This window comes from Notolabrus celidotus, chromosome 16 (assembly GCF_009762535.1).
Source record: "Notolabrus celidotus isolate fNotCel1 chromosome 16, fNotCel1.pri, whole genome shotgun sequence".
Taxonomy (NCBI): Eukaryota; Metazoa; Chordata; class Actinopteri; order Labriformes; family Labridae; genus Notolabrus; species Notolabrus celidotus.
Window position 1 is genome coordinate 19,586,756 of NC_048287.1, and position 12,769 is coordinate 19,599,524.

Below are 12,769 nucleotides of genomic sequence, written 5' to 3' on the forward strand. Positions count from 1 at the left end.
ATTAGAGCTACTCTATTGTGTCAAAAATCTCAATCACATTTTTTAAATTGTTATTTAGTATATGGTCGTTAAACATGATTATTTATTGATTTGACAACATCTGCATTACATGCATTTATTGAACTTGACCACTCTTTCAACACTTAAACATAGTGACAGTTATATAAATGAATAAATGAAAGCAATAAGAAAATACACATAAATACAAAATGTCTTCATCGTTTTCTCTACCTTGCTTGCTTTTCAAACTAACTGGATTAATACAGAAGCTAGGGTTGTATAATTAATCCAAGTTCAATCACTATGAAATTATTGGCCTCTCAAGGATCAAAGAAACATGACTAATGGCGATTATTGCTGAGTGAAAATAGTATTCCAAGAAATGCATGACCCAATTTAATTTACATTACGTTATATATAATATTCTCTATGCATAATCTTAAATATAGATAATAATACCTCCTCAGAAACGTCATTAATCTGCTGAACTTGCTTCCGTATGGATCTCGTCTCTGAACTCTTACACACAAACACACACAAAAACACAGCATGGACCTCTCACACAGCGGCTTCCCCCAGCCTGCCTCTCCTCATTTCTTTACCTCAATGTGTCATTTTACAAAGCAAGTGGAACACAACTTGCATGATAAAATGGCATTGTGACATGTGTAGGCGTGATTGAGGCTTGTCGTTAATGACTAAGTGAATCTTAACGACTCAAAATGCAGAATGCTTAAAACTGCAGCAAAGCAGATACCCCCCCTCTCCTTGTGCTCACTCTGCCCCTCTGATTAACTGACACACATACACCTGCAACTTTTCTCCCTGCTCTGCTTTCTCCATGATGAACATGATGATTTCTGCTGTGTAGTACAACATGTTGAAGATACTTCAGTCCCCACTTAACAGATTTTGCATCATCAATCTGAGCGCCTGATGATTACGTATTAAAGTCAACCAACCCCTTAGTGCATGAAAATTACTGGCCATGGCTCCCTTTCCTCCTCACATCCAATACAGGTTGAATAAGAGCTGTTTGAAAGGGAGGGACAGCGCACAAGCTCAGGAGGGAAGGGTGTGCCACAAAGGACAATACGAGCGCAACACGGCAGACGGCACAGTGATCGCTTTAAGTTTGATTATTTTGTTTTCATCATCATGAGAAGTCAAAACTGTGTTAAAATTGAAATTCATCGCCAGCCTTATCCTAAATGCAAAATGTATCTTTTTTTTATTGCATGCATAAGTTGCATTACAGAGCACACATTTAGTGATGTGTTCTCAAGCAATAGAAAATCAGGAACTGTAGCAGAATTGTAGAAAGTTAACACAAAGTTCAAGGAAGAAAAATCTGAGCATTCATTTCACATTACTTGATGAATAATTGGCATCAAACAGATTGTAAAAAAAATGCTTTTAAAAACGGTCTTCTCTCTGAAACTCTCCAAAGTTACATAAAAAAGAGGGCAGGGAACTCTCAGATTACCACTATTCCATCCTCTAACCCGGACAAGGATCTTTTGGTACATTCCCTATAATCTCTTAGTCATCTTCAGCAGGTTAAGAACAAACTTTTTGAAAACTCTACTGCAGTGTAATAGTTAAACCACTCCATGCATAAACGTTGCTGAACACCAGGATTGATATCAAACCAACAGGAAGAGCAGCCAACACAAACAGGATGTGTTTTTAGTGCATGTTTAGATCTGTGGAGTCTAGTGGGAATTATTACAATCCTGTGTGTGTATGTGTGTGTGTGCGTGTGTGTGTGTGTGTGTGTGTGTGTGTGTGTGTGTGTGTGTGTGTGTGTGTGTGTGTGTGTGTGTGTGTGTGTGTGTGTGTGTGTGTTAATATCTTCTCAATGAGTGAGTGCTCACATCTTGCCTGTGCGTGCTACATCTCTTAGCATTGAGGAGCACATTTCATCTATATTTACTTCCAAATGGTGTTTTAACTAGGTCAGCTAACTAACAGAAATAGACTGCTGTAGACCGTCAGTGAAGCAACCAGTGGTGACATCTTGTGGGAGAATGGAAGAAGTGCAGCCTGGTCCAGTTTACTAAACGGAGGATTTGAGGACGTGTCTTTTTATTTAGTCGTCTCAAAACTGCATGTTTGAGCAGATAAAGCCTTTTTTTTTGTGTTTACTGGTTTAAGAGTGGTTACATTGAGTGCATTTACTTGTTCGGATGTATCCTGGTGGTTTTACTTTTCATAAACATGCTTATTAATGATGATAAAGCTGATCCTAGAATGACTTGTCGAAGAAAAATTGCATACTTGAGTTATCATTCTCAGGAGTACTGATTTTTTTTCTATCTTCAAAAGTCTTTCATAAGAGTATCTAAGTTTAAACTGTCGGTTTGACAACAGATACACTTTGAAAACATTCCAAAAGACCAAGAAAGAAATGATCATATGTGCTCTTTCACTATTGTTTGTCATTTTATGGTCAAAATATGATAAAGAGAATGAAAGATTTATCATATTTTCAGCCCATCACACACACGTATCTGTACAACCATGTGTCATTCTTCATGTACTCTCTCTAATCTCTGCTGCTCACTCCCTCCCTCTTTATCCCTCCCACACTCCCCCCTTCTGCCCTTCTCACTGAAACAACCTCCCACCCTCTCTCCTTCTCTCTCTCTCTCTGTCGTTCTCTTTTCGCTGCTTGTAAGCGCTCTCTGGGCGTGCAGCCAGCTGGCGTGTGTGTGTTTTTTGAATGAATACCTGATGAAGTTGGCCGAGTGAACCGTGGGAGGGGCCCTAGTGTGTGTGTGAGTGTGTGTGTGTGTTTGTGTGTGTGTATGTGTGTGTGTGTGTGTGTGTGTGTGTGTGTGTGTGTGTGTGTGTGTGTGTGTGAGTGTGTGTGTGTGTGTGTGTGTGTGTGTGTGTGTGTGTGTGTGTGTAGGGCAGACAGTGTGAGAGCTCTGGCTCTCGTTCAGCCCCTTGCATAATACACGTTGGAGCTCTGCATGCGGGACTCCCTCCCTGTGGGCGTGTGCAAGTGTGCGCTACCAAATTTGTGTGGATGTAGGTGTGTGTGTGTGTGTGTGTGTGTGTGTGTGTGTGTGTGATCACCTGAGTACCATGTATCAGTGGTAGAGAGGGAGCTTCCTGCCTCGCTGTCTAGATTTAGGAGCGGGCAGCTTGCTATGTATGTGTGTGAGTTTGGAGGGGGGTGAGAAAGGGTGAGAGCAGTTTGTAGCACACTGAATCTGTTCAGGATTTTCAGCCTGGGTGGGGGGGGGGAGAGAAAGGGAGACTCCTCAGGGTGCTTTACAAGGCACTCGGTGGAGCAGGAGACGGGAGAAGTTAGGGGAGGAAAGGAATGAGAGGGGAGAGAGAGGGAGCATGCTGCAGAAGTGGGCTACTCCTGCTACCCTGGTGAGTACTCTTCACACAGTTTTGCTCTGAATGAAGTGTGTGGGAGCCAGAGTGTCAGCATATGTGTGCGTGTGCGTGTGCGTGTGTGTGTGTGTGTGTGAGTGTGAGTGTCTGTGTGTGTGTCCTGAAAGCTTTTCTTGTTGTATCACAGTATGTCATTTGTAAGTGCGTACTGCGTCTGCCCTACTTTTTCCTGCTATCGTCGTAGCTTGTTTCTCTCATTCCGCGGCGTCCTGAAGTGTTTCCTTTCCCTGCTTCCCTTCACTTCTCTTCTTTTTTTTCACTCCTTTTTTTCATACATTTCTCTCATTCCTCTCTTTCTATTGGCTATCTTCTGTCTCAGCCTCCCCCCTTTCTGTCTGTCTACCCCCCTCCATCCGCCCACCCCAACCTCAGGGTTGTCGAGGGGTGAGAAAGTGCAAGTCATGCAACGCTGCCTAAAGTGTTTGTTTTCCGAAAGAGTCTCTTTATTTTTTTCTCTCACAGTCATTTGTTTCTCTCCATCTCAGTCTCTCTTTGTTTGTGTAACTCTTAAACCACTCTCTCTCTCTCTCTCTTGCTCTTGCTTCTCTTTTTTTCTTCCCCTCCCTCCCTCTTCTCATCTCATCCCCTGCTTCTCTAGCTCTCCGTCTCCATCTGTCCTCCATTACTCCCTCATTCTCTGACCACACTCCCATGTGTGTGTGTTTGTTGTTGTTTGTGTGTAGTGGAGAGTGGCAGCCTTGTCAGAGTTCCCAGTCTGGCAAGGGTCCCTATGATGTGCACACACACAGACAAACACACGCACATGCACACATGCAAACACACACACACACACCAATGCTAATGAAAAACCACAGAGAGGAAGAAAAAAGAAGAAGAGAGAGACGGAGAAGTATAAGCCTGCAGCAACACTGTACTTTCCAGTTGAACTAAATTTAGAAGTGAGATAACACATCACGTTGGACTTATCCCTTTGATCATGATTATGACTGGGCTCACACACACACGCACGGGCCCACACACACACACACACACACACACACACACACACACACACACACACACACACACACACACACACACACACACACACACACACACACACACACACACACAGACTTAACTACAACAGAAATATGCAGCCCATTTGTACCACTTATTAAAGTGGCATTTGGCTAAATGGTTTTGTGGACAAAATAATAAACCCTTAGTTTGCTGATGCCTAAACAACACAGAGTTGTGTATAATTATCACAAGGCAGCTCATTGTGTAACCTGCTTGTTGTGTTAGCCATGTTGTGGTTCTTCACTCTCACATGCTCAGCCTGCATTCCTGGATGCTGACAGAAATATTTGGCTTCCTGACTTTTTAGCAAAAACTCTTAGAGAAGCAAACATGTTCAGCTCCCCTTTACATCTCAGTTACTCTCTTGTTCATGTAAGGGCCTGTGTCCACTAATGTCATTTTTTCTGCACTTGCAGGATATATTTCTGTACCGAACTAATGCAGTTCAGCATTTTTAGTGCTCTGAGTCCTTAGTGCACAAAACCGCCCTCAGCTCCAGCTGTTATTCGTCACTGCACTTTGTCTCTTGCAATCTTAGCTAACAGTAGTTCAACTGTTGGAACACCACCATGTCCGTCAGTGCCATCAGTCTCATCGACTAATCAAAATGAAGAAGGGGCGGGACTTACGTCATCTGCTTTGTGAACAACAATGGCAGAGTACTGTAGAGAAAATATAGTGAGCGCAACATTTTTTTGTAGTGTGCATATCATGATCTGGAGCTGCTGCTAATGCTACAACCAATTTCTATCAATCGTTATTACTTCGGAAAAGTACATTTCCATCAAAGCAATTATGAAGCATACAGAGCATTTTAAAAGAGATGTAACAGTCGGTACTAAGGGAATTGCTAGTTCTGGAGACAACTTAGAAACCGAGCAACGGTAAGGCACAGTGAGCTCTCTGAGATGTCATGGATGTTCCCAGTCTAAAAAACGCTGATGGTGGACACAGGTCCTAAAAGTCACAATACAACCTTGACATTATTGCCATATTGAAAGCAATGCAGATCCACTCCTTCTTACCATTGTGAGTCGTAAACCAAAGTGTAGTAGTTGTTGCTGTTGCTGCTACATCTCAGATATTTTTTGTGTGTGTGTTTTAGTGTGTGAAAGGGTGACACATACACACCTCCACTGTTTTTTACCATAGAAGGATAGTAGTACGCTGCATGACTGAATGATTCAGGTTACTGACTCACAAACAGGTCTACATTACTAGTGTCCCAGAGAGCACACACACACACACACACACACACACACACACACACACACACACACACACACACACACACACACACACACACACACACACACACACACACAAACACACACACACACTTTGGAAAGGTCAATCATTGTGTTTGTGAATGCGTGTGTGAAAAAGAGACTAAAGCACATGGAGGACAGACGGCTCTGGTTACAGGTTAACTGATATCCACTCACACACACTCACACACATATACACACTGCAAACTCAGCAAGATTCAGGTGACATAGCTTTTCACTGACTGTGTGTGTGAGTGTCAGTTTCAGAGAAGAAGTACTCTCTCTTTTTTGTAATGTAGGTCACTTGAGCTGGCCTCTCTCCCTCCCTTAAACTCTCCCATGCGTCGCAGGCCTTTCCTCACTTTAATATCCATGGTCCTTGCTTTTCTGCCCCTCTTTACCGCAAAATCCCTGTATTGATCCTCCTCAGACTCTCTCTTCATTTATTGTTGCTGCTGTTTAAATTCAAAATACCAACTTATTCCTTCTTGTAGTGTGGACGGGTTAATAAGGAGGGAAGTTTGCCCTTTAGCGATGCCTGCAATCAGTCAGAGTCTTGTTCTCTACTTTGCTCATTCTTCTCCTCCCTCTCTCTTTCTCTTTTATTTCTGTCTGTTTTTTTCCTCATCACTACCATAGAATGATATATAGAAGAAAAAATGACACCACTTTCCATCCTGTATAAATGTGTATACATATATGAGGATATAAATCTCACCATTATTTAACATTTTGGCATTGTTCACACCATTATTTGGGATAACAACATGATCGTTGTGGTTCACTTCCATCTCTCTTATCAGTTTTATTCCCATGCAGAGCAGGCAGCAGACAAAATAAGTGACTAGTTGTGAACATATTTGAGCATTTAATGGTTTCCCTTTGGATTAGGTGGATAAAAACCCAGCTCCACATGACTCTTGATATTGCTCAGTGTCTTACTAAAGTGTTAATAGCTAACAGTTATCTCAGAAGCTTAATGTAATCAACATAATATAATAAAGTAATATGTCAGTATTTTGCTTATATTTAGTAAGCAGCAAGGTGAGATATTTTATCAGAAAGCATGAATTAATATGCAGAGGACAAAATCAGCACAAATAAGGTCCCACTTTTTCCACAGGGGGCGCCAAAATCATTGCAAACTGAAAGTTACTCACAGGAGCTTTACAGGCAACTCTTCTATTAGTAATGGTTTAAATATCTTGTATTGCTATTGACAAAAATCTTCCCATGAAATGTCTTATCAGACTCAGTTTTTCAAAGCACACTGCAAACTCGGCAGCTGCAGCCTACTGAACAATATATAAGATGTCTCTTTTCAAAATGCGTGTAATATTTCTCCTTGAATTTTCAGACACCTTGCTGAACTGTCAGAAAAGATGTGCCTCTCACTGAAGATGAAAGCCCTTGTAGATGGCAGCATGACAGATCTGCTGCTGGATGTACACACACTGTCAGCGTTTGATGTGACAACTGATATGAAATGTCTCTAATCTGAGAGCTCTCAGACATATAACATTACTCTTATCTCAAAGTGTTAATTTGAGCACAGGCTTGTTGAATTCAAGCAGAATAGTTTGGTTCGGTGTTTTCTTGTATACTTCTAAAGTGATTTTTATGACGCAGCATGAGCGGTAGGTGTGGTGCAGGATGGATTCCAAGAGAGACGAAGCAAAGACATCAGGAGACAGAGGATTAAAGAGCGTAAAACCATTAGATGGAAGAATGATAATTGAGAAAAGAGTTCTGAAGGAGGAGAGGTGGGCAGGCTGAGGCAGGGGGGGAGTGAAGTGTAGGTAGACTGAAGGAGGGAGAGGCGAGAAGATAGCATCACACTGATCAACAGCACCTCTCAGCACACCTCTGAGTCATGCCTGCTCGATTGAACAGATGGTGTGTGCTTGGGAAAAAAGTGTGTGCGTGCTTATACCACCGTGAAAAAAAGTGTGAGTGTTTTTGTGCAGGTGCTCTTCCACTGTATATGCATGGGAATTTGCATGTGTGTTTCTTCCTACGCCTGTCTCTATAGTGTTGTTATAGTAGCACTGCGACACTTAAATATCACAGGAATCTGCTTGAGATTCAAGATGTCCTTTGCCCTACTGAAATACACACACATAGACAACATGCACTTATGGAAACAGTGGTTGCTATTCATATCGCTCTGCAGGAATTACAAAAAATGCCTAAGGACGTTCGGGAGGTGTTGACCCAGTCATTCTGATTGAAAGATGGGCTCTTTGTGGCTTTGCAGCTACAAAGAAGCTGTGTTATGGGGTCTAATAAGAGTAAAGTTCGCAACAATCGCTGTCTTATATCCAGTGATGTCACCAGACCAGTTACATGAATGGCTTTGCATGCTTTAAAATTACTTTGCCCCATATCTGGAGATTCTTAGTGTTTCCATTTCTTGATGATAAATGCCACAATGTTTGGGAATTATGTCAAACAAGGGACTTCTATTGCTCTGATAAGATAGCTCAGCTACAGTATGAAGATAGGTTTCCAATGTTTGCTTGGTAGAGCAAGATATGGAGCCAACTTACAACAGCTTTAGGTGTATTAGAAGACTGATTTGTAACTGCCTTTCTTGACTTATTGTCCATTTAGGCTGAACTTCCAACCATTAGAATTTTTTCCAGGATTTTGTTGCTTTTTTAAGTAAAAGTTCATCTTTGACTTTTATTTGTGCAAAATATTCACATTTTTCAGCTGTTTGATGCAGCCATGTAGTCTATCGTATTGTACATTGCCTTAATACACTGGTGCTGTTTTAGTTCTGCAATCGTTATGCTGCTCATTTCTCATTTTGACACACTCGCCTTGATGTTAACCCATTAATGTTGCAAACTCTAAACTGAGGAAATGGTTTTGTCACATCTTGTACTGCATTCAGTGCAATTGCTGCAAAAAAGCTGTGCTTGCTTTGCTTTTTTTTTTTTTTTTTTGCACAAATGTCCAGGTAGTTGGTAAACTGATACTAAGCCTACTACAAGTGTGTGAATGTGAAGTCTCTAATATTGCATAAACACATGCGCACAGTGTACGTGCTTTAGTGTGCACTAGGTGGGCTTTGTGTCAGGAAAAGAACACGTGTCAGCATAATTGAATATGCCCAGGTGCCGGTGTTTTAGTAAGCAGGAAGGTGTGTGCCTTGTTGTGTGTGAGTAAGTGTGTGTGGGTTTGGATATGTGTGTGGAGGGGTGTATGTGCTTGAAATGCTTATACATTTTGTATGAGATTCACACCCAGCGTTCCATCTTTTGCAGCAGGGGGTCTTCGCTAACAGATGTCATACACACAGTTGGTACACACTCACATATAGTTTATTGAGTACAGCAGAGACTTTTTATCAAAGAAACAACTACTGCAGGTGCTGGAAACTCCATGAAACGGTTTAGATTATTATTGTTATGGGTACACATTTCTGCAAACCCAGTGGACAACTTTTATTGGTTGTTAATACCACATCAACTAGCAACCCTCTGTATAAGGAATTCAGCTTATTGTTCATAGTTGTTTAAACATGACTCACAGTATTCTGTATTAACTGTCTGTACAAACGGGTATGTTGTGTGATGTAGTAAATACATCTAGGGCCATTTCCACCATGGTACCTCTATGATTTCCCTGCCTGTAAGTTTGGTAGAATTTAAATATAAGGGGTTTGCGTTAGCTTTTACCTGATGAAATGTGTAGTGTTGGCACTTGCTACTCGTCTAGTATTTATTATTTTACTTATGTGTGTTTGCGTTCTTAGATGGCCTCCTCTGAATTTCTTTTTGCATCTCATGGCCTCCATTTCATCTTTCAGAACACAAGATTGGTGTTTAATTCAAACACTCTTCTAGAGTGTCTCTGTGTTCCTAAGTTTCCTGCCGCAGACCATCCTTGTGTTGGTCTATGGCCTGTTTTTCGCTCATTTTTTAATTTTTTTTTGCATATCTGTATTTTTATGGAGCTGCTGGTTGGGTTATCCAGTAAGTTTGTTGATTCAGTCATTAGTCTGGCCTCTCTGTTGACCTTGATAGAGTGTAACCATGTTTTTGGCCTCCCTTTTAGAGTCCTTGGAACCAATTTGCACTTTTTTATGATACATGGTCTATGATAGAAATAATAAATAGTTCTTTTTTGTGTGTGTTATGGGGAATGATTTCTGAGAATTGGCCTGTCATTATGGTTACTATCTGCTGCCCATCCATAAAAGATGCAAAAGCCTTAAATCTACCATTGCTTATACTTGTATCTGTTTGCAAACCACACTTTCTCCTTACAGTTTGCTTTTTCCTCTTTTCTACAGGATTGTGCTGGGTGTCGGCAGGCTTGCTTTTGCAGGGAAATGATTCCGCATGAAGTGCGGCGCACTCGGCCCCCCGTCGTTCTCGGCGGCAGCAGCAGGTGTGACGTCGTGACTCTCTCCCCTACCACACTGAGCTCACCCTTCAGCCGCTAAAGACCCCTGGACCAAACAGACCGCCCTACCCCTCCCCACTAACTCCCCTCCCCCTTGCCTCCATATCTTCATCTCCATCTTTAAACCTCCCTCACCTGCTTGTTAGGGCCTGGATTTTCTTTGATATCTTAAAAGACCGTTTTCAAAGACCTCTGCTGAACTGGACAGAGAGCGAGAGAGAGGAAGTATTGGAAAAGTTAATTTATAGCTAATTAAAGTGAGATACGAGGCAGATCTTCAAAAGTGAGAACAAAAGATAAGGAGGTGAAAAAAGAAAGTGTAAGAAAGGGAACATAAAAGAGAGAAAAGGCTACAGAAGTCCAAAAGTTAAGGAAAGATAACGAAAGTACGGTTGAGAGGACCTGAAGCAAAGTCAGCATGAAGTCAAACCAGGAACGCAGTAATGAATGTTTGCCCCCAAAGAAGAGGGAGATCCCCTCGAGCACGTTAGCATCTGATAACCGCTCACCCACAATACCACCCGCCAGCGACAGCCAGCGCTCAGAGAACTTGGCATGGCTTGCCAGTGTGGCTGGTGGGAGTGAAAGTGGCATGGGTGGGCACAGTAGCTCCAGTCAATCTGACGGACCCCAGTATAAATCCTTCTTTTCCACATCAGACTCTTCATCCTCCTCTCTGAGGCTAGTTTCATCTCTTCCTACAGTGTACACATCCCCCCTGTCACAGTCCACAGTTGGAGGAACTGTCCATTACACCCAGCTGCCTCCCAACCTGCAATTCATAGCCTCACCCTACCCTACACCATACACAGGCTACATCTCCCCTCAACTGCTGCCACCCCCTCCTCCACCCCCACCCCTTTCTTCCTCATCCTCCTCCTCCTCTTTGGCTGCACAGAGATCCTTGCACATGGAGTCAGTCTCGGCTTCATCGCATGCCTCCAAACACGACCAGCAGAGAATATCCACAGGACGTACCTCCATGCCTCCACCTCCCACAGATCTCACCCCCCACCATGTTCAAATGTCAACCTCCCCACGGACTGTGCCGTCGCCTCATCACCAAGGAGGCATTCACCTTCCTCCCCAGTCCCTGCATGCCCACCATTCTTTAGGACATGGTTTGTCCCAGGTTGTAGTGCAGTACATGGATGGACACACCAGGAAAGAGGATGGTGGCTCCAGAACCAGAGAGCTGCATAATGGAGAGCTGGAAAGGGGTCGTCGGTTTGGAGCATCCCCTGAGTCCAGCCTCTCCAAACCCGGGAGCAAATCGCGGGATTCCACTTCTTCTTTGACCTCCTACGAGGCCCGCCACCTGGTTCTACCATCAGACTACTCTACTCATGATCCCTCAGGGCTGAGAACATCTGTCATGCTAATGCCCAACAGCCATATAGACCATCAGATGGTACCACCAAGACACAGTCATGACAAACTGACAACCCATGCCTCCACACATGTGGAGAAAGGTGGCATCCTCCTGGGCAAACCTGTCAGTCGAACACCAACCTCGTCCAACTCCTCCTCCTCTTTTACGTTTCCACCACCATTGAGTGTCAACAGCTTGAAAGCTGCTGTCAGCTCTCTATCCCCCCAGACCGTTATCCAGACCACCCATAATGCAACAGAGTCTCTATCAATGGGGCTCCCTGCCACTAGTATCTACCAACAGCCACCCATCATTGGTTACATTGCAGGCAGTGGGGGCCAGCATGCGCCAATCAGCTACCACACTGGCCTACAACAACACTTACTCATTCCTGGCTCCCAGCCGGTCATTATCCCTGTTAGTGGAGGCGGAGTCACCACATTGGAATCTGTAACCTCCCATGTAACATCGTCCACCCAAGCTGCACCATTTCCCACCACACTCCCACACACGTACATCGCCCCCCCTGGCCCCAAAGGAGAAACTCTAGAAACCCACAGCGGCTCGTATCACCAGGCCACTTCAGGTGCAGTTGTCCAAGCCCAGTTTCATCTCCCCATTGTTCCTGCTCAACCAGGGCTGGCCGCTTCCTCTGCTCCTCCTCAAACATCGAGTACAGTGGTTCCACCCTCTATGCCCCCATATTTCATCAAGGGTTCTATCATCCAGCTGGCTGATGGGGAACTGAAACGTGTGGAGGATCTGAAGACTGAGGACTTTATCCAGAGTGCCGAGATCAGCAGTGAGCTGAAGATTGACTCGTCCACAGTGGAGCGCATTGAAGGGAGCCACACCTCACCCAACTTTGCTGTGGTTCAGTTTTCTGTTGGTGAGCACCGTGCACAGGTGAGAATCAGGGAGCAACCTTTATCAAAGGAATAGCTCAACTTTTTGCTAAATGAATATTTCTGTTCCCTTAAATTACCCTTATATGACCAAAACTTGCTATCACTATGTCATGCATTAGTGAGGACCATACTGTACCCTCTATAGAACATGCAAGTTGTGTCAGTCACATCCGGTCGTTGGTTTCTGAAGAAGCATGAAGAAGCCCAATGATTATGGTCAAGAAATTGGAAATGCTGACTCAGCCTAACTTTGGATAAGTCTAGAAACAAGCGCAGAGTTGGAGCGTAAAACCTAAAGCCTCTGGGCAAAAAGCTTCAAAACACACCTAACATCAACTTTCAATGCCTCTTTTTTATGAACAACTCTT

At 43.4% G+C, this 12,769-nt stretch overlaps 1 protein-coding gene across 2 annotated transcripts in view; it reads left to right on the plus strand.

The window, feature by feature from the left end:
• The window catches only part of atxn1a (ataxin 1a), a 118,991-nt gene that overhangs the window by 96,924 nt on the left and 9,298 nt on the right, over nucleotides 1-12,769 (plus strand). For both annotated transcript variants that reach the window (XM_034705696.1, XM_034705697.1), the window contains exon 4: nucleotides 10,009-12,399. In XM_034705696.1, the coding sequence (XP_034561587.1) occupies nucleotides 10,540-12,399 (1,860 nt within the window). In that variant the 5' untranslated portion in view covers nucleotides 10,009-10,539. The remainder of the gene's footprint in view (nucleotides 1-10,008; nucleotides 12,400-12,769) is intronic.